The sequence below is a fragment of the Prorops nasuta genome, unplaced genomic scaffold (assembly GCF_024137725.1).
Source record: "Prorops nasuta isolate Cenicafe-Biocafe unplaced genomic scaffold, Cenicafe_Pnas_1.2 PNAS00010, whole genome shotgun sequence".
NCBI lineage: Eukaryota > Metazoa > Arthropoda > Insecta > Hymenoptera > Bethylidae > Prorops > Prorops nasuta.
The window spans coordinates 1,778,603-1,800,963 of record NW_027116807.1 but is presented as its reverse complement, the minus strand read 5'-3'; the positions used below and the strand labels follow the sequence as shown (position 1 = coordinate 1,800,963).

The following is a 22,361-nucleotide window of genomic DNA, read 5'->3' as shown; positions in this document are numbered from 1 at the left end:
CTCAAACTGGCTGTATGGCTTTTTGCATAAGGCTCAACAAATTTATACGAATGTGTGAAATTATAAGTCTAGCACGATATAAAGCAGAGAATAAATATCAATCTGAATAAATTTGCATTTCAAATTGATTTTCAAAAATCAACTTTGTAATTTGTTTCGTGAAATGCAAATGATATTTGCATATAGACATTTGGAGGGCTCGCTTCCTCTATCATAGCTATTTTAATTTAACGCGTTTAGTCGATACGCTAATAAAATCCTTTAGACTCCGAGAGAGAGAGAGAGAGAGAGAAATAAAAAGTAGCAAGTCCAAGAATCGTGATGGTTCGGTAGCCAATGGCAGTTGAACCGCAGTTAGCAGCGCAAATAAACAGAAACGAATTTATAGAAGCGGGAAGCACGTAGTTGGCGTAGTTGTTCCTTTTCTCGAGTGGCCGCGATTTCGTGCTTCGCTCTCGAATAGTTATTGATAAGTTTCGCGTGTAACCGGCCGTTAATTACGAGCTGCGGTAGTTGTTCGCAGCGTCGCGTATCAGGAGTCGATCGTTCGGTAATTTTCGTTGGACTGCGATTCGCGTTAGGATATAAACTTTACATCACACACAATTTTTCTCCTCCTCTCTCGCCATTCCAACCAAATAGGGCTCTGGATCTTCGAGAGTCTTTCCATCGAAGGTCGCGGAATTGGCGCTATCACGTGCGCCATGCGATCGACGAGGACTCGCGGAAGATGAGGAGGGTAGAATTGAACGATCGAGTGATTCTCAACGTAGGTGGGATCCGTCACGAGACCTACAAGTCGACCCTGAAGAAAATTCCGGCCACGAGGTTGTCCCGCTTAACGGAGGCGCTCGTCAACTACGATCCGATCCTGAACGAGTTCTTCTTCGATCGGCATCCGGGAGTGTTCGCCCAAGTTCTCAATTACTACCGCACGGGAAAGCTGCATTATCCTACCGATGTCTGCGGACCTCTCTTCGAGGAGGAGCTCGAGTTTTGGGGACTCGACTCCAATCAGGTTCAACGAGCTATTTTTATTTCTTATCGCATCCTTCCAGGGATTAGCGATCGACGCGAGTTTCTATTCTTAAATCTTCTGCAACTGTTAAGCTGCACGTGCCACACGGTACGCTCGTTGTGCACGACCGGTGCTTCGTTAAAAACAAAAACTGCAGTATTGCTCAATCCCTCGCTTATTTATCCTGCAGTTGGCTCTGGGAGCATCGTCGTTCGCCGGCAAGCACGCGTCTGTCCCGATTTAGTTCCACCTCCCCCCTCTCACCATCTCCAAAATCCTTGTAGAGTCGAGCAGCGCGCGCGTCGCATTTGTCGGCCATTCTCCATACCGTATATATATACATGGGTCAGACCCATCGCGAAACGTTTGACCCTCGGAGAAACTACTTCCTCCTCTTGTACATCCGAGTCAAACAATTTTCAGGTATTCGAGGGAAAGAGGGTTCCCCAACAATAGTCCTTTCTCGCGGCAGAAGCTCCGAGCTCCAATCCTTAAGGTTAATGTCTCGAGCGGTCTTGCAGGCCGAGGGGCGGAAAAAAGAGAATTTTCCGAAGCTTACCGAAACGCTCGTGCCACTTCGAATCAAATATTTGCGCGTCCTTGAATTAGTTACTCGGCTGAATTGCGCCGGGTTCATTTTCGGAGCAATGAGGGATGGGAGGAAGGATTTACTCGGGCGGAGGCTACGAAATAATTAAATGGCCCAAACGCCAAAGGTCGGTTACCCCTCCCCCCCCTCTCCTCCCTTCTTTATAGATCAGCATATGTAACGAAAGTTATTAGGTAGTACGAATGATTCAAGTATGCAAGAATCTCGTTCAGTGATTCAATTGTCACGTATATAAAAGCGAAAACCGATTGTTAAAATTGTTGGAAGAAAATGAATAATTTTGAAAAATAGACCGAATTTCAATTTACTGCATAATATTTTTTCATGGTCATTTATTTATTAACAGCTAAATTATATCATTCACCACGATGCAAATCATACCAGTGCAATGACATTTTTCAGCAGTGAAAAGTTTTCTTTATTCGCGGCTTAAATGTATTATTATACGAAAATTGGATTGGCAGTTAAATTCCTGAAACGCATAGCGGTAGAGCAATAGAAATATCTCGAGTTTAGTTTTGCTACGCGATGCAGAATAGAACGAATGCGTTAAGGAATTTTGTGTCCCCTCGGCACAAATACCAAAGGGAGCTGCAAAAATGTCAACACTTTCCACTTTTCTGGAAAATCAGCGCTGCATCCTTCATGATAAACGATAAAAGTAGACATGTCTGTAAATTATATATATATATATATATAATACAAAAATACGAGTGAAAAAATCATGAAACAGAGAAGCTGGTAAATGTTAAAACGAAAGGAATGAATTTTTACTTTGGCTATTATATTATTACAGCCTCGCAAATACCAAGTGTATTTTTATCATTTATTTTAGCTTTCTTTCGCGGGTAGACATAAATATTTAAGAATATCGGAAAAAGCTTCGAGTGCTCGTAACTCCATATACGGATTTACCAATTTATCGGTTATTTCGAGTTTGGCAGAAAGGACCATCTCTCTCCCATCGGCTTGCGGAGAGGTTTCTCAAAATAATACATCGAGCTGTTGGCGCGAAGCTTATTGTTTCTCAGACTATAAGAGGAATTCTGGAGGGGAATTCAATTGATCAGATTGGCAAGTTAAGTTGGACCGAAAATTTGGCCGTTTCGCTCGACTTTGCAGCCCTAAGAAAAGACCCAAGGACCGCGGATCTCTGCAAAAGCTAGTATTTCCAGATTCTATTTTCAATTGGCGTGGGTGGCCATTTAATCGGTAACGGTAAACCGTTTCCTCGTAAAATCACGTTAATTTTGCCCTAACGTCCCTCGTAAACTGCGATTTCATACCCTCTCGCTCGAGTTTATTTTAAAATCAGATTCCGAAGAGCGCGTGGCAATTCTGTAATTGGATTGGCTCCGAGTATTTCGACAGTCGCTGCTCGAATGGAAAGTTTAACCTTTAACGTAATATTTCTTTGGTTGTAGAAGAAGCATAGTTTCATTTTTTTAACAGGACATAAAAATTCCAGAAAGAAAAATTGCAGAGAAAAAATATATAAACGCGAGAAACAATTGTTGTGGGATCACTAGGTGATTACGAATCGTTTAACCGGAGGATAACAAAATTAGGGTTTAAACGAAACACGTGAATTTAAACTTTGGATCACGTAGGAAATGGCTGATTAACTCTATTGGAGCTTTTCAATCGTTGAACGTTCCGTTTTGGTTAGGGCTAAAGAGGAGGATAATCCGTGCAATAAAAGCGACCAATCATCTATCTCATTTAGGTAGAGTTATGTGCTTGTCGCTTGGAAGGTTCGGAAAATCGCTTGTACGTCTGATTGGGTTAGATAGCTCGTGTATACCATATAAACCAGAATACACTCTGCTTTTGGCTTTCCACGATCGTCGTGCTACGCATGGTAAATCACACTCTGCTGGCCGGTCTCCTCGTATTCGGAAAGAGGGGGGGGGGGGGGGGGGCTAATACCCTCCACCAATTTTGATTCGCCGATTCAGTCATGGATACGAGCACGTGATCACGATTACAACTAGATAACCGTAAACGCGTCGTGCACTAATAAATTTGTCGATAGGGGTTAAATAGGAATCGTTCGTTGAATTATTAATTAATGATTGTACATATATAGTATCTTCTGTTTATTCTCGACTCCCTTGATATAAGATCGTTGGCCATCTCTCTCAAAGTTAACATCTCGTTTAATTGGGAAGTTGATCGTTACGTATGATGATTAATTGGTAAGAAAATACGATTGTTTCGACGCGAAGTTAGAAGAAAAATAAAAAAGGAAAGTGTGTGTGTGTGAGAGAGAGAGAATTTGAAATTTGCAGGTGGAGCCTTGCTGCTGGAGTACTTACAGCGTTCACCGAGACACACAGGCAACTCTTGCCATTCTGGAGAAGCTGGACATTGAAGGAGAGAAGTTGAGCGAGGAGGAAGTGGCTCGACTCTTCGGGATAGAGGAAGAATACAATTGCAACGCTTTGAGCAAGTGGCAAAGACTTCGTCTGAGGATCTGGTCGCTATTCGACGAACCATGCTCGTCCATTCTGGCCAAGTGCATAGCTTGTATCTCCATTCTCTTCATCTGCCTCTCGGTTTTGTGCTTTTGCCTGAAAACGAGCCACTTGGAGGTCCACGCGAGGTCGATGACCCTGGAAAAAATCACCGGGACGTCCAACGACACCGATGTAAAGCCTAACAAAGCCTTTTACTACCTCGAGCACACGTGTAACGCCTGGTTCACGCTGGAAATTGCCCTGAGATGCCTGGTACGTCTTAATTCCTTCGCTCTCATCTTAAATTTAAACAAACATTCTACTGCTCCCCTGAATTTCCAAACGGTTATTCTACTGATAAATTAACCAAATTCCCGTTGCATATTCTCAATAGAGCAAAAGAGCAAGAAATATAAAAAACTGCTCGGGCGAGATTAAAAAATTCGAGAGAAAATTTCTTCAATAGTTTCTTACTCTCGAAGCTGTTCCTTCGAATATGCTCAATTGAGAGTATATTAGGCGAAACGCGTGGAGCAAAGTTGGAAAATTATGCTAGTGCTGGCGTATTAGTGGAGGAACCGGAGGGTTTCCAGCGAGCGCGCTTTATCTCGTCTAGGAAGATTTTCTTTGCATCGCGTGTACCAAGGTACTAAGCAGCTAGCCGTGACTCGCTCCATATCTCTATGGCAACTCTCTAAATTCACAGTGTCTCTCCTGAATAGGACTGTAAGCGCGTAATCTCTTGCAGCCTGTTGCACGCAGCTTTCACAATTACGAGACCCAAGCAGTCAGCCAGCCAGCCAACCCCCGACTCCCAATGAATCCTCGCATCGTCGAGTCTTGGAACGTTCATCTGCTCGATATTACTTCATTTGGCACACTCGCCTGCACATCTTCGACTCGCAAGTCCGAATCATATAATTTTGCCATTTACCGTAGCGATTCGATTATGCAGAATTTACCGTTGACTCGGCAAATTTTCTCCATGACCCGTTTCGTCGGATAAATATTTAACTATCGAGTTATCTCTCTCCGAGGGAATAAATATAAACTTGTGTAAAATTCAAACGACGAGTTTTTCGTTGCAGGAAGACAACTTTGATTTTCGGAGAAAGAGAGAAAGGGAGAAAAGGGCAAGATGAGTTTTGCAACTGCGCGCATAAATATTTCGCGAATCGAACATCGAGGTGGAATAGAAATTTGCAGAGGAAGTTGGGGGGAAGGTTGGAAATCCAATTTTAATCCTATTATACTAGCTGTCTATACTATATAAATATATATATATATATATATATATATATATATCTACATAGATAGAGAGAGTATTGATATATCGTTGTATGCAGTACGCCGGTAATAAACGAAACGAAGAAAATTGGGTGCTGATAGGACTAAGAAAGACGGAGTATATCGAAGAAGAAATTAAGGTCGTAATAAATAGTTGCCCTAAGAGGAGGTTCGATCGAAACAATTTCTAAGTAATTAAAATTTTCAATTGGTTATTTTTTCATAACCGTTCGGTAAAAAGATCAAAGGTAAATGAAAACTGCAGTAATATTGGATGAGAGTTTTAGTTTATGAAAACATAATGCGAGCGAAACGATTAATTATCGTTTAAGAGAAAATCTTTCCACAGAAACAAAGTTTGTCTATGAAAAATTTACAGAGTAAAGTAATGCCAAGTTTAGAGAGTGTGATTAGTTTTCCGGAGGGTGGGTAATGCGTGCCGTGTAAAATTAAAAATACGCAATCTTTGGTCCACGTTGGTACTCGAGTCGAGATTACGGTTTAACGAATGCAAGACGAAATCTAACATATATACATAAATATAAAAAAAGGAAAGAATTTAAGGAAAGACCATTTTCGAAGGTTTAAGGAATCGCGGCGATCGAATAAAGGTGGAAATAAGATTGAACGTGTCGAGGAAGCTTTTTCCTGGATAAGAAATTATAAAAAGCTTTGTTCGGCCTGGCGATCGACTTAATGGAAGATGGCGAACGGCCATTGACGGCTCAACGAAGCGGCGATAAATCGTAGTCTAATTGGAAAGCGGGGTTAGCTTTTGTGCTGGCGCGCGCGGTCAATTTTCCACGAAGCAAACTAGCCGGATTCTGTTTCAGGTCAGCCCCAATCTCAAGCGATTCGCCGTTTCTCCGGTGAATGCGATCGATCTGACGGCCACTCTCAGCTTTTACATAGAGTTTCTTAGCGAGCCCAATCTTTACCTCGAACTACTCTCCATAACGCGTGTCCTCAGACTGTTTAAATTGACCAGACACTCTCCGGGACTGAGGATCCTCATCCACACCTTCAAAGCATCCGCTGAAGAATTTGCGCTGCTTGTTTTCTTCGTCGTATTCGGCATCGTCGTCTTTGCCAGTCTCATTTTCTACGCCGAGCGTCTTCAGGTATGTATACGAAAAAAATTGGAGAATTTTATCATTTTATTATTTGTACTCAAGTTAGTGAATTTCTAAAATTTTAAGATTATATAAAAAAAGAATTGTCATATTAACTTTTAGACGAGCATTAGACAAATTTTTGCATAATTATTAATATCCATTATAATTATAGCTTTTCTTATCTTGAAAAATAGTCTCTTTCTCTCTCTCTCCTCTCTTCTCTGATTCTCATGTGAAGCGAAAAAAGGCATTCGGAAGAATAATGAAACGTTTTTGTGCGCGAATTAAACTCCCCCGAGAATAGCAAAGAATACCAAATCTCCTCTTGATCCAGGGCTTCGACTTGTTCAATATATATTAGAGCAGCTCCGCCGCAGTATAGATCACATTTAATAGGCTCGAGGAAACAAATTAACCTGTAAAACATCTTAGGGCGCATTCAACCCTCTTTTTCGCGTCTCAGGAGAAATTATGCTATATAGAGCTGAATTTGAACATCCTTCGCTCTCCTCCGCTCCTATTAATCAAAGCGAATAATTCAGATACGTTATAAATACATGTATATATTACAGGGTTGGAGTTAAGAAAGCACCATAGAAGATTTTAATACATGAATAATTGAGAAATACTGCAGTAGTAGTTAGATTTTCCTGTACAGACCATGCAATTGTCTGTAGAATTGAATTCCTGAACGGAATGTAATTGAATTTTTACAGTTTGAAAGGAGAGCTACGGGCAATGGGGTTTTTTTTGTTGAATTTTTTATATATTCGAATTTTGCACAGCGATATAGGTATTACCTAACGTTTGTCATTCAATATTATTGGTATATAAAAGTAGGAAAAATTGAGAAGTGCGTGCTGCAGGAAAATAATTGAAAGAATTGAGAGCTAGGCATTTCGTTGAATTTTCTGTGTGTACGAAAGACTCGGGTAGTAATTTAATAGTTTGCTGTACAAGCACTTAGGCTACTCCTAGGGAGAGGGAGAGGGAGAGGGAGAGAGAGAGAGAGAGAGAGAGAGGCTCTCTAGGTGTACACAAGGGTGATGCTCGGTGTGTGTAAAAAGAAACGTTGTGGCGGCTGCGACACACTCCGGTGAGTATAGGTATCGGGTGTATTCCAGTACGTTGATTTTTCAGGAAAACCCTAACAACGACTTTGACAGTATTCCACGAGGACTCTGGTGGGCTCTGGTCACCATGACAACCGTCGGATATGGTGACATGACCCCTAAGACCTTCCCAGGGATGTTCATTGGAGGACTCTGCGCTCTCGCCGGAGTCCTTGCTATCGCACTTCCGGTCCCCGTTATCGTCAGCAATTTTTCAATGTTCTACTCTCATACCCAGGTAATATTTAACTCTCGACGATCTATCTCTTGTAAATCCTTAATGAAATATTCCATCAATTTGGTACGTTTTACTGGAAAATTGAGCTGTTTGCATAAGTTCCCCTGGCAAATCGTACCGATTCCTCCGAAGTATTAGAATATGGGAAATTTGGTGTTGCGACTCGGTCGACGCCAAGTTTTAATTCGATGCGAATCCAAATTGGCCCTTCCCCTTCGTTGCTTCGGAAGTCAAAACTAAATTTGCCTCTTTAATTAAGTTCGAAGTCTGCTTGGTTATACGAAACGAGCCCTTCTAGGCATTTAACGCAACCCTTTGTGGGGCGAAATGCAAATAGTCTCACAGAGGACGAAGCTCGAGTTTCTCTAAGCTTCTCTACGTAGCTATATGTATATATACGTCGATTGATTAAAATTGACGTTAGATATGTAAGACCTTTCGAAGGAGAGGATGAGTTTCTTTCGCTGGTCGATGAGGGAAAAATCACACGAGGATCGAATCTAATGGATTTTTCGTTATTTAGGCAAGGAGCAAACTCCCGAAGCAGAGGAGAAGGGTACTTCCGGCGGAAATTCCAAGAAGGGCCAGACTATCCACAATTCAGTGCCATTCGTTACTGCAGGAGTCAAAAACCTCCGAGCCACTGATGCCTCGGCCAGCCACCACTGGCCTAGAAAGCGTTTTGCAACTCCAGGTCAACTTTCACGAATAATCTCCACGAGTACCAGTGCCAACATCGCCCTTTCCCACACTCCATCACTCGACCACTGGCCATTTCTTACGGAAGGATCAAATTGAACCTTTAAACTTGTTTCATTAATTGCTGGACGCTTGACAGCCTCGCTAAAGAAATTCTGATATTACGTGTATCGATGAAACAAATACTCTCCGAGAGAATTGGCTAATATTTTCTCGAACAAAATATATTCTTATTGATATTTCAAAAGGAAAACGGAGAATTAACGAACGAATCTTTTCGATTACAGCCTCGCATAATAAGCAGCTTGCCAGAAATGGATCACCGAGCACCTACAGCAGCAGTTAATGCGAGCAAGGAACAAATAAACGTCAGTAAAGTTTGTGACAATAGCTTTCTGCCAAATGATAAGATAAATGAATCAGTTTTCACCGAAAGTACCACGAAGGATTATGACAAAGCAGAAACTACTCGCTCAAACACCTGAGGATCCGCTGTTTTACGACCTCGCCTCTCGCCGCAAAGATTGAAATGAAAAAGGAACGATTTCTCTCGAACAATAAAAAGAAGAGCAAGCCGAAGGAGCGGAGAAGAAGAAAACTCGCTGGATATCATTTTTATCATTTTCTTTGCCTTTAATTACGAAAATTCCAGTGGTCTCTCGTCCGTTCAATTGTACGTACTTTGAAATGAAATTAAAAACCACTCGGAAGAGCAAACCACTTATTTTTATTTGTTTCGTCGGATATATGACGGTACTCTCCTTCGATCGGCGAATGCCAGATTTTAATGGGATTACTCATCCGTCAATCGTTATAAGAACCCTTCAATTATCTCCTTTTCGTGCGACTCGCATCAATGTATTCCTACTGCGACCATCGATGATTTTTATTCTCCACAACTTGGTCGTTTGAGCGAAGCAAAAGGCAGGATTGTTTTATGACGAAACTTTAAATTTAATGATACAGTATACAGCTGCTGTTTGAGCGCATCTTGAAAATTCAATCTAAGAATTTACTCCTATTGTTTCGTCATTGAGAGTGCTCCAACCAGACTGACATGATTCTTCCAAAGTTTTACTTGGATCCCCCGAAATCTGCCAAATTTCTCATCGTTATCAATTATTTGCGCGAGGGTCTCAAGAATTTATAGTAATTTAATGGTTTCCTTTTTTGCCACGTGCTTACCGTTTGCCATAAGAAATATTTAAGTAGAGAACTTGTAGGATGTATATATACAGGTCTAATTGAAAAGTATTGCTTACTGAGATTCTGCCTACGAATTCGGAGCTTGCGAGAGGCCCTTTATCAGCTGGAGAAATCACCTACAATAATAATTCTCTCCTCATTCTGATTTATAGTCTCATATAAGGGTACATTTACCAATATAATATTATAACTATGTGATCATTGTGGAATGACAATTGAAACACCACTAAATTCTAATGAAACGTGCATTATTTTGCTTTTCCTAGCAACAAAGTAGTTGTATACATGTATATACAAGATTACAAGTGTTCTTTTTAGATTAAAATGAATGTAGCGTATATTGAAAAGGGGTGGAGGGGGGGGGGGGGGGGTGGGGGGAGGGGGGATAGAGAAAGTACTTGTGTGATCAGAGAGTGACATGCAGCTGCTATATATAGACCTCTGGTGTATCGCAGAGACAAATAAATAATAGAGAATGAGCGCGTCGTCGACTCGCGATCGATCAGCTTGATTTCTTGTGAAATATTACCAAGGCTGGTGGTCGTAGTAGTTTCACGAACGAGCCGACGGTGGGCGCCACGAAAAAGTTCATCACTTTCAGTAGTAGTGTTGACGTTAAGTCAGCCAAGCGCAATGCGCACGCGCAAGCCATCGACCGTCGGAACAGTTAGCTTCAGGGGAATAGTTTACCCTCTCCTCGCAACCTCCCCCTCCCCCACCCCCAACCACCCTCTTTTCCCTTCTCTATTCAACGCACGCTCCCTTGGGCTGTACCTTTGAACCGTATAGCCTATGTGACGTGGCGAGTAAACGCACGCCAGCATATACGCTTATCGCTACTACTTGCAAACACCGATACAAACGTTCATGCTCTTCTTTTTTGGTCATCTTCCCCCTCGTTTTTCTACATAACAACCATTTTTAATCTCTTCTCCAAAATCCCCTCCTTTACCATGTATATATATATGTGTGTATACTTTAGGGGTCTTCCTCTCGTCCTTATATCCTGCCCCCACGCACACACACGTCCTGCACGGTCCATTCACTCAAAATTCAGCCTGCACACTATATACATATACATAAGCATCCCTTACCACTTTGCAGCTTCTCGTCATCGTCGATATACCGTACTCTCCCCTTCACCCCACCTCTGGCCTAATTCGCTTTTTCTTATTCTACCCTGAAGAACATTTCCTCCGCGCACAGCCGAGCTTTTTTATTCAAACCTCGCGTGTCCTTTCACCTTTATCCCATTATGACCTGTTTTTCTTATCCCATCACGTCTGTCTATCAACCATCCATCGTCATTTACGAAATGGCCCATGTGTGAATCTTCGCTCTTTTGTTTATATGCTATATATATATATACTTGGGAAATATTGTACATTTGAAGCCATGGCTCAGGTATTACACCTATACTATCGCATAGACTATATATATAAAACATTATGCGTATAATCGTCTAGCAGATGCTCTTGACGAATTTTCGCGTCACACTCTACCACTCCTTTCTAAGTTTCTCCTCCCAGCCATTTCTTTCTTTCGGGCGTCTCATGCTTGGCAGAATTCATTCTACGACAAGGTTTTCCCACAAGAAATTCAGACGGCATATCGTATTCCAGAGCGGCTAGCCGCTTCTCTTGGCTCGTTGGGATTGATTACGGCACGTGAGAGTGAAAGGATGGGACGTAAATAAAGAAAAAGGGATGGTACTGCTGTACAATAACCCCGGAGAGCCGGGAAAAATGATGGAACGGAAAATAAAAAGGGCCGACGTAAAACGTGAATCATGCGGAGAATCGCGGCTCGTATATATATACGCGGGAGAGAAGAGAGGAGGAAAGTACGAACAAACAGTTATCAAGTGGGAGAGCATAATCCTGAACATGCGAAGCTGCAGTGACGAGAGAGCGTATCAGATATTCCTGGGAAACGAAAGGACGGATCAAGGATAATTGCCGACTCGCTGGAAATCAGACTAGACGCAGGTGGAAAACAGTTAAAATCAGAGAGAAAAAAATACTTGTAGCGAATAAAAGGAAAAAGCTTTTATATGACAAGAGAGACAATGAAAAAGGGGGAAAGTTATAATGAGTTTGTACAGGGACAAAGAGATTATAGATAATACAAGAGGGAGAGAGAACGAATGCTCCGAATGTCTCATAAGATGAAAAAAAGAATTAGTTTGAAGGGATCGGAGCACGCGAAATAATGAAGAAGAGAAAAATGAGATGAGAGGGGGAGGGGGGGGGGGGGGGGGGGGGTGGGGAGTGGAGGGCTAAGGATGAGACAGACAGGCACAGGGTAAGGGACAGATGGTATATACATAATGCTGAAACCCATGTTGAAATAATTCTCCAACGAGGGTGGAACTGTAGTTTGTCCAGTGAAAGCCTTCGGCCTCTCCCGCTTCTTCTTTTTCATCGTGTCTATCGTTGATTCGAGGAGGGGGGAGCCGAGCGAAGACCCTCGGACTCTACACTCGGAAGCGCGCCCTACTCACTCGCCAATATCGATCAAAAACAAACGAGACTCCGGACGACAAATTTGAACAAATCGATCGTACGCTATTTTTTCCAACCTTCCTCCTCCTCATCCCGTCATTAGAGGGGACAGAGTTTCGGTCATGCCTCGATGCTACCAAATATTTCCCAAATATCAAATTTACCATTCGCACTTTCTATTCAACTCCATTTTACTCTCCTCCATACAAGCAAACATTGCCCATTTTTACCTGAAAACTGAAGTTATCTCTTTTATTATACATCTGAATTACAGTAATATGAACGTATAAAAAAATGGCGAAGCCCATAAAGAGTTTTTAAAGCATTACTGCAGATGTTGCAAAACTCGATAAATTTTCATCTATTCACGCGCGCGTCAGAAAAAAGTTGTAACAGCCGACTGACACGAGAGATTCTTTAATATAAAATATCGAGGTTGGAATAACAAAATATAATAAAAGGGAGGAGAAAAAGGAAAATCCTATTGAAAATCTTTGACCGATCGTTATTTTACGCGCGTTGCATTAATCCGAAAGGGTTTTTTATAGGTGAGGAAAATTCATGATTATCAAGCAAGCGGATGCTTTGTCGGGAGGAGAGCGAAAACGCGCTGCTTCGCCACGAGTTCCGGAGGGATGAAGCTGAATAAGAATCTTTGGATGTAGATTTCGCAAGGACGCTGCCTTTTATCGTATTACGCGACAAACCGCAAAGGCTACAAACGCACAGAGTAAACGCACTAATCGCAGTGATTAACCGTGGCAATTTAGCGAATCGTCGCTTTAACTTTATTAGTCGAGCTCTACGAAATGAGATGTACCTATACTTTTCCTCGGGATTCCTATATATATAATAAAAAGCGCAAAGTGAGTTTTGTCCGTGGCGTTCCACAAAAATACAGGCTTTGGATTCTAAGATTTACTCTGGCCTTATATTCAATTATAGCCTTTTTCACAGTTTGTAATTCTGCGAGTGGTGAGAGAGAGAGAGCGGAGCAACCAGTTCCAGGCCATTCGGGAAATAATTCCGTAAGCACGAGTTACACGGCTGACCCACCTCTCTACGTCTCATTTCTCTTGGCACGCAGCCAATACTTTAATTTCTAGCAAGGACATACGACTACGCTTAATTAGATTCAATTAGACACACCGCTTGCCTCCGTTAAATTTCCATGCATGTTTTCCTCGCTTACTATATAGAAAATTTTCACATTCCTTTTTTTCCTCTTGACTATAGACGTATTTTATATAAATATATGTTTTTAAAAGTATATTATTTTACGAGTCTGTAAATATACTTTGACAGAGATATATACGACGGACAATTGGATAGCAAGAACTATATCAACGAAAGATCTGGAGTGAGTTCGGTGCACCTTTTCAATTGAAATCTTAGAGGGAGCTACTGAAAAATGAATTTCTGAGGGCCATTGTTTCGCGGGCTCGAACAAAACTCTCGTCTCACCACGGATCGATAAGGATGGCTCGGCGTTTTACATTGGCTTTTCGCCGCAATAACAAAGTAATGAAAAAACACGCGAGAGGATATTTCATCGCGTTCTCGATTCTTCTATCATTATAATCGGTCATCGATTCGCGCCAATTGTTATATCACTGCAGTTGTCCCTGCAATTTCTTCGCTTCTAACGCTCTGACCCACCTTCCGCATCTGCATATCACTCTGTCATGTCCACTCCAAAGCACACGTATACGATTCCTCTTTTCTTCGTTTAAATATCTAATTATCGCACGGGGAATCTACGTTAAAACGTAAAGACTTGATAAATGACGTAAAAAGCCGCTTAATTTATCTTGTGCCGCAGGTATGATACGTCAGTCGCGGTGTAGGAAAAGTTATTAAAACGCATGAGCGGGATGCGTGCGAGCTTTTGGTCCTGAACCACTTATTTTAGGACGTTACTCGATTGTACTGGCGTGGAATTTACTTAGGGTTGGGGGGGGGGGGGGGGGTTTGCGAATGGATAGGAGAAAAAACTAGCGCGTCTCTAGAGTCAACAAGGATAGATCAGCGTTGCGGTAGATCGAAGGTGGGCAAGAAACGAGGTGGTAGGATCGGGAGTACACGAAGAAGGGGATTGGTCGTGGAGAGACAGAGAAAAAACTAGCCACGGCTTCCTTCGGCATCCAGCGTGTGGCTTTGGGGTCAAAAGGTTAAATGTTTACTCTCGTACCGCGTTCTACACGCTATAGTACGACTCGACGTACCTCTATGTCCAAAGTCCTCTCATTTATTTTTATTTATTTCTTTCTGCGACGCGCCTCCCTGATGCCATTACGTCCTCGAGCTTTCTCTCTCTGTGAATAAAAGCCGGATTAATAAGAAATCTCAGCTTTTCCACTGTCATTTGTTAACAAATAGCCGCGCTCTTCCCCCCCCCCCCCCCCCCCCCTGACAACTTTCAAACTATTTAGTTCTCATTTTGCGACGAAACTTGGTACACGGCAAGTATGGGACTCCTAAGAAGAAAAACCGTCAAACTCTCTTCCATTTACCAGGTCGCGCGACTACTGAAATCCTTAAAGGCGATATTTACTAGCGTTCTGCGCTCTTACAGAAAACAAACGGTCGGTACGTAAAGGAATCTTTTGAGGGGTGGAGCAAGTTTTAAGCTCGTCGGAAAAAAGGAATAAACCGTTCAAGATTCAGCGTGTCGCGGATCCATTCAACGAGGTAAAGCGTGGAAAGCACGATATCTCCCTTGAAAAGTATGAATTCGCTCGACGTTTTTTTCTCCCCGCCTCATTCACCGCGGATACAAAATGATAAACTTTATCCCCGCGACTCTTGTGAAATTGACTGACAAATCTCGGTCTGGCACCAGTATGATAAACGCTGCGGGATGTCCTTGAGTTATAAGAAAGCAGAGGAGTGTTTTAATCGGTACCGTTTCGCTTGAAATACGCGTTACGTTATCTGTGTGATTTAATGACGTTTTTTATCGAGTTTATATAGTAAAGCGTACATGCGCATGCGCGTTTGTACACGCGAAGGTACTAATCTCCCGATTTGTGACGGTAAGTTTTGACGCAGTGATGTTGCGGTACAGGCTGAGCAAAGACACCTATACAGTGGCATCAAAGACCGGAGCGACGCGTTCCTGTCCTATTCAAATGGCGCATCCAACAGTGTTTGTACACACCCTTTCTAGGGGGGGATGATGTTCCCGTATTTGTGAACACAACAGGGACACATATAGTCATTAATTAATGAGAGAGAACGTGTAACGCCAATTCCCTTGTTTATACGCGTCAGTTATTTGTTCGTTGGATCTCAGAAGAGATGAAAAAGTGTTGAATGATTTTTTCTAATATTTAATTTCATTTCAATTTCACGTTCTCTCGATTATGCTATTTATATATTGATAACTTATCAATATAAATCTCCGTAATCCTATAGGAAAGTTTATTTGAAAAAGTCGCAGCGATCAAATTGAAAATCAAGAGATTTGTGTTTCTTGAAAATAAATTTGATGCTTGACTGCCCTAATATTGCTCTGGCAACTCACTCTCAGCCTACGTATAGTATATATATATATATAGTATATACGCCTATACTATAATGGTTGGTAGAAGCGGACTGTGCTTTAAGCTGCATGTACCAAAGTCCTCTTTATAAGCTGGATTATTCTAATCGGACCGGTTAAAACTTATTTAATATACCTACAGTATATAAGTAGTAGAGTACAAGGTTACCCTGACCTTACCACGTCGCGTCGTCTCAAACAACTAGCTGGCTCGATCCACTACGTGTACTAATTACTCCTACCAGTTTTATCTGAATTTCATACTGGCGCAGAGTGCAAGAGTGAGCAAAACTTGTTTTTATCCAATTTGCAAAACTTTGTGCATGAGTACACAAGTTAAGTATCTATCGTAAATAGCAAGGAAAATCTACCTTGGCTTCTCCTTATTTAAAAGCATAACAGAGAAACATGAATTAATCGAACCAGCGTAAAATCCTAATTATTCGCTAATTAATGTCTTCTGCTTCCCTTAAGTTTTAATAGTCTCATCAGCCTCGTAGTAATTTCAACAACATTCGCTTTATTCGCAGTTGTACGACCATATAACTGATCCTGACTACTAGTGTATAAGCGGAGCATGTTATACTGATAATAGAAAATAATAAACTCTTAAATCTAACTAATTAAGGAGGGGAAAATCGCTGTCGTTTTTCATCGGGGTATAAAATCACGAGAGAAATCAAATGAGACTACTCTTGCTAAAAGCAATGCTAAATCATGTTTTCCTAATTGCAGCGATACATTAGCAACGTATTGTTCTTAGTTAACGCCTGCAGTTTCTCGTGGTGTAATAACAATTTCATCGACTAATAAATCCAGCTTCTATGTTGCATTAGATTGTTTCTTTAGCATTTCGACAAAGATCCAATGTGTCATCGCAGGACTAAATGACGCAGAGTCACCGTATAAGAAAGATTTCAAAAGAAATATATATGGCTGAGGGAATTTGTCATAGGTGCGTAAGCTAAAATTAGCAGAGTTATTTAATCCTTGACCACTGTAGTCAAACAATTCTCACCCTATCGATGAGACAAACATAGGGTTCTCGAGGGTCGTCGGCATATTTTCACTGAAGATCCAATCCTACTTGTTTGCAGCTTCTACTAACCTAATATGCTTTGAGCTTATTGGATTTGGATCTACGCTACATAAAATTAATAGCTCGCTTCGACATGTAGGTACACGCGCCTTTTAATATCATCTGTTTACGATTCGGGATTATATTTTTCCTACATAAAGATAGATTATTAACAAGGAATAAACTTTGCGAGATAACGCGATGAAGGAAAAAGTGCATAGGAAGTAAAACATTTCTACTTTATTATCTACGTGCTTCGAGGACATAAAAAAAGGCGATTTAAATTATATCATTTTGATCTTTCTCCAACTAGAGAATAGGGAACGAACAAAGCCTATCAAATTACCGACACGTTTTTCTCTTAATAGGGAAGCTAAAATTTTAATCAGATCTTGCAACGAGCTACACACCGAGGCCTCTTTTCATCCGAGTAACCTTCGCTTTAATTTTTACATTATCCTCTTCGGTTATATATTTTTTTAGCAAATTAAAAAAAACCTAATTAGAGGTATTATCCGGAAAAGTTTTATTTATGAAGAAAATTAAGTACCCGATTTGTTACTCGTCTTCCTAATATTTCTGCTGTAATCGAGTAGACGAAACAAATTGAAAATGATTTACAATTTGATACTTGAGTTTTGTTGCTGTTTGGGTAAATGTGGAATAAGATTATTTAGGAGAGGGGGGGGGGGATTTTGATGGAATAATCGTGTGGAAATACATTATATAGAGTTAGAATTTAATAGACAGCTATTACTGGTTGGTAGGAGCACGCTCTCTCACGAGAAATAACTGGATTGGAAATAGAATCCAATTCCTTACATCTAATCGTATTTCGATGAAATTTTGTGGTCACGGATACGAAGCTTCGGTACGCGAGGCTCGGATGTAAAATTATGGGTCGCTGGTGGAGGATGAAACTGGACCGACGACGTAAGTGCATTGCAAAGTACAAAAGTTGCACATGGCTATAATGGTACATTCAACAATGGAAAAATGGCGACAAATAAAAAATCCCTTCGATATATACAGCAAGGTTACATACTTGAAAACCGAAAGTTTTATAGTCATAAATAATTTGTGAAAGAGCTGTAACAGTCGTTGTATTTGACATGAGAATTATTCGGGTCGGAATCATTGAGTGGGAAAATAAAGGGACGTTCTTTAGGCTGTAACAAGAGGGAAGGAGAGAGGGCGAAAGAAATAATAAAAATGGCCATTGTATCTTAGCGATATTTTATACGATGCTTCGATAAGCTTATAGAAGCTAATTCGTTCCGAAAGGACTATTGTATTCTGAATTATTCTTCGGTAAGGCTAATCGGTCATTTTTTCTGGAAGAGGGAGAGGAGGGGCCCCATTCATCCTCCATCAGCCATGAATAGAAGAACCTCGCTATAAGTTATTTCGCAGAGAATAACGAAGGAATATTTTTGCCTCGCGATTGATAAATTGGTATGATAATGAGAATGCGGTGGGTGGGGACGAGTAGATGAAATTTTGGATTTCGGAGGTGGAAAACGAATCGATACACAGCGTACAGGGGACAAGGGGAATTTCAACGTGACAACGATATCCACTCGTATACATATATACGTGTGTGTAGATAGGGAAAGGAAAATTGAAATTGACGCATTGCCAGCCGATCGAAGGGTCATCCAGGTGAAGTCGTTGTAAGGTCTGGCAAGCGATTGCACGATAGGCTCAACTTTCCCGACCAAGCGTGCTATCCACATCCGATCTCGCCTCGTGGCTTATCAGAGCGATTGCCCAACAATTTCCTGGGATTTCTACCATGACTCTGCGTGAATCGACATCTTCATATACGTATTCGCACCCTTCCAATCCGAAGAATCAGCTTAACCTATGTGGGTCATCGCGTATCTTCGGCAAACGATTTAATCAATGAAAATTATATCGGTCCTCCCCTTCCAATTCCTTGGAAAATTCATCCATTTGCCAAAGATGACAAGTTCGAGTTAATTTGGAGGGGAAAAAATACGGGAGAGAAAGTATAAGAAAGGGCTATGGTGAGATTTATCGAAGGGTAACTGGGAGAGAAAATTATAGGGACTGTGCGGGAGTAACGCAAAAGTAAGGCAGGCAAGAGGACGTACGCGACGCACACCGTTTGCCGTCAAGGAAATACGTGCATGGCATATAAACCTTGCTGTGCTTTATCGGGCTAACACCAGCAGCACACGTGGGAATGAGCAATATCGCTAGCTAGAGGGTATAAAGTGGGCAATCAGCGAGTAGTGGACAGTTATTGACACTCTATGTATCTACTGCGTGTCTACGCGCCATGGGAATCAGTTTGCGCTCATTAATAAGGAAAATCAATTTCTCTTACACATCGAGTCGTCAAACTGCGGAGGAAATTTTAGCGCTGCTTATTCCTTTGTTATTACCGGTTGCATTTAATTTGCGCACCGCAGGTGGCAAAATCGTTGCTCATATTCCTTACTGATACGCGACTTTCGTTCTCCCCGCGCGAGATACGAGAAGATCCTTGGTCGTAATGCTATTCCGTGCAGCAGCTAAGAAGAAATTTATGTGGATCGGAAAAGAGAGTCTAGAAATAACGGAGGTTGGATGACACTGGTTTTATCTTGACCGCCGAGAGCGACGTTGCGATATCGAATAGAGCGCGACTTATTCTCCGTTTACCTCACTCTCGGCTCGGTTTAACTTTGGTTCAACACGGATGTCGACTTTTCCCACAGATCAGAATGAATTTTTAATACCAGCCGCATTATCCGCAACGTTGCCAAATTTCCTTTCCTGAGAAAACTCGTGTAACTGGATTTGAAATTTCCCAACAAAGCCGCAAACTTATTTATTCTAATTTCGGAATAAAGAGATTTCTGGAGCGATAAAGTAGTGGAGGATGTCTGTGTGTTACATAAAGTCCACCCCTCCCCCTTTTTCAGGAGGCATTAATTAAGGAGATGAAATAATCAGATGGAGGATGCGGTATATACTATAGAAATTGAGGAAATACAATAAATGCATAGATTGGATTGAAATTGATACAAGGCGAAAGGCGTTGGGGCTGAAAGAGACTCGGGACGTCACTCGGTCTGTTTTAGGCGACATTGAGCCATCAGCAGCTTCGCTCTCATCTCAGCTTTGCTCCAGCTCGCTGCTAGGCTCTCGGGCTTTTCTCAGATCGGAATGAATCTTTTATGCCGCGAGCTACGTTATTCACACAACGTCTGATACAGATGTTTCTCCTTGGCAACGAGCAAAGAAAATTAAATTTGATTCTATTTTAAAAATTGCAAGTTCAATCTCGCGCAGTTCATTAAAATAGCCACACATTGGTGTATAAACACAATGTTCTCTTCTTTCTATTCTATGCTACGTATATAGTATACAGAGTGCACACGATCGATCACTCGCTTGTAAAAATAAAATTGACGGTTTTGTTATCGCAGCAATATGTAAAAATCGATATTCGTAACGTACAAAAATCTAGCACGAGCATTCTTCCCTCTTAACAATTCAGGAGTAATGTAATCGCTGTTTCCATTAAGACTCAGCATTTTTTGCAGAAACGGAGGTATAATTATTCTTTCCCTGGTAAGAATAGAATTTGCACGCTGCTGCGCTATAGATCGATATTCGGGGCTCGAAGGAAAAGTGTAGGAGGGGGGAGAAAATTAAAAAGAACTCAATGAGGCTGGAAAATGGTAGAAAGTGAAAAGCGAAATAGACCGATGCAACGTGCTTAGTTGCATTGGGTTCTTTAAAAAAGCTACAAAAATTCCATTTCTTCCAACAAAATCCAACAGATTTTTTCAAAAGTGTCTCTTCGGCAAATGGAAGCTCGATCTACCGAACAAGATAGACGCGATCGACGATCATTAAACTTACGGAGTAAATAGTATTTCACGACTGATAAACGTACGAGCGAGGTAAAAGTTAGAAAAATAAACCAACGAGAAATAAAAGAAAAGAAATGTTGTAATGTGCGTGCGAAGAAGCGATTAACGTTGGCTTTGAATAAAAGGCAGCGCAGTTTTGCTCTTTTCCCTCCACAGATCTCTTTATTACTGCCAGTGCGATAATCTTTGAGATAGAGTTTAAACAGAGAGGGAGAGAACTGGTCGAATTCTCTGGCTATGTATTCATCGTAGAAATTAATATGCAATGTAGATTGGAGACGACTGACGCTTGGAAGGATACGTAAACATATTACGTTGAAGAGACGCCAGGAGCGGCGGGAACGGGGAAGGGCGACTCTGACTAACCGTCGAGGATGTTTAGATGCAAGGCTTTGATGGAGGGGGGGGGGGGGGGGGCAGCGGAAGAAGGGATAGGATGGAGAGCGAGCGAAACGACGAGAGGATCGATAAAATCGCTGCGATTCTTTCGTTCGACGCGACACGGTCACGACAGCTCTCCGACTAAGATTGAGAAATCGAATGAATGGAGGGTGATCGTCACGCGACACCCTTAAGGGTATCGCTACTCTACGCACAACCCCCACTCTCCTCGATCCTCACCGACAGAGACCTAACTACTCATATCGAGCAAATCTATTACCCACGTAACAATACTGGTATATATACACATGAACCGTTCTTCCTCTCCACATTTCTCAATTTGCTCTCCTCCAACGATTACCCTTGAAGCAAGCCAAATCCCCCCTTGTTCCTCGCGGTTTATCGCCGATAAAACAGCAGACCCTCTCTGCTCTTGAAAAATTCAACGCACGAAACATTTACAGGATGGTAATATATATATATATATAAGAGGGATAGCCACTGATACGTTAAAAGGAAAATCTGCCAATATAGAAAAAAGCTTGGATGTAGAAGCTGACGAAAAATACAGACCCTGAAGAGGTATACTTCGAAAGACTCAGGTTTTAAAGAAACTTTATTTCTTTTAATTTCATATTTTTAGAAATATTTACGAGCGTTTGTTCGGAGGTTTAAAATTTAGCTGGAATTCTCGCAGAGGGAGAGGAAAGAAAATGAGAATGCACTGGGATATGTCTGTATTATTGCGTTCGAGGAGGTATGCTGCGGAGCCTAAATATCCAAGAGTTCGCATGACTGTTCTGGGTAGGGATGACGCACCGCACTGAGGATCCTTCAGGAACGCAGGCTGCGATCAGCGTCTGTTTGCTATCTAGCGCATTGGGTGGCGGGGACAGGGAGAAAGAAACGGAGAAAAGCGTTATAAGATCCTAGACCATCCGGACCCTGATTCCCCTCGATCACCAACACACGTATTTCATCTTCTATAAAAAATAGTAAGTATGTAGCAATGATGAAGAGTCTGCGATTCTCTTGTAATAAGAAAAGTCTCCCTCGTCCGCACTGAAGTTCTCCCTTTTCAACACGTATCGATCTTCGCTCTGCTTTCTATCAGTTTCATTCTTATCGAAGTGTCCCTTTATGGCAGATATGACAATAAGTAATTCTCCGTCGTAATGACTTTCCTCTTATCCACGCTAATGCTTTCTATTGACGAGTCA

General features: G+C 41.6%; 1 protein-coding gene across 1 annotated transcript; it reads left to right on the top strand.

Moving 5' to 3' along the window:
• Positions 1 to 426: 426 nt before the first annotated feature.
• LOC136776625 (potassium voltage-gated channel protein Shaw-like) lies at positions 427 to 9,249 on the top strand. The gene is made up of 6 exons (XM_066732307.1): positions 427 to 1,018; positions 3,920 to 4,360; positions 6,208 to 6,495; positions 7,630 to 7,839; positions 8,363 to 8,533; positions 8,826 to 9,249. The coding sequence occupies exons 1-6, from the start codon at positions 731 to 733 to the stop codon at positions 9,021 to 9,023; spliced, it is 1,596 nt and encodes a 531-aa protein (XP_066588404.1). The 5' UTR covers positions 427 to 730; the 3' UTR covers positions 9,024 to 9,249.
• The last annotated feature ends 13,112 nt before the right edge of the window (positions 9,250 to 22,361 follow it).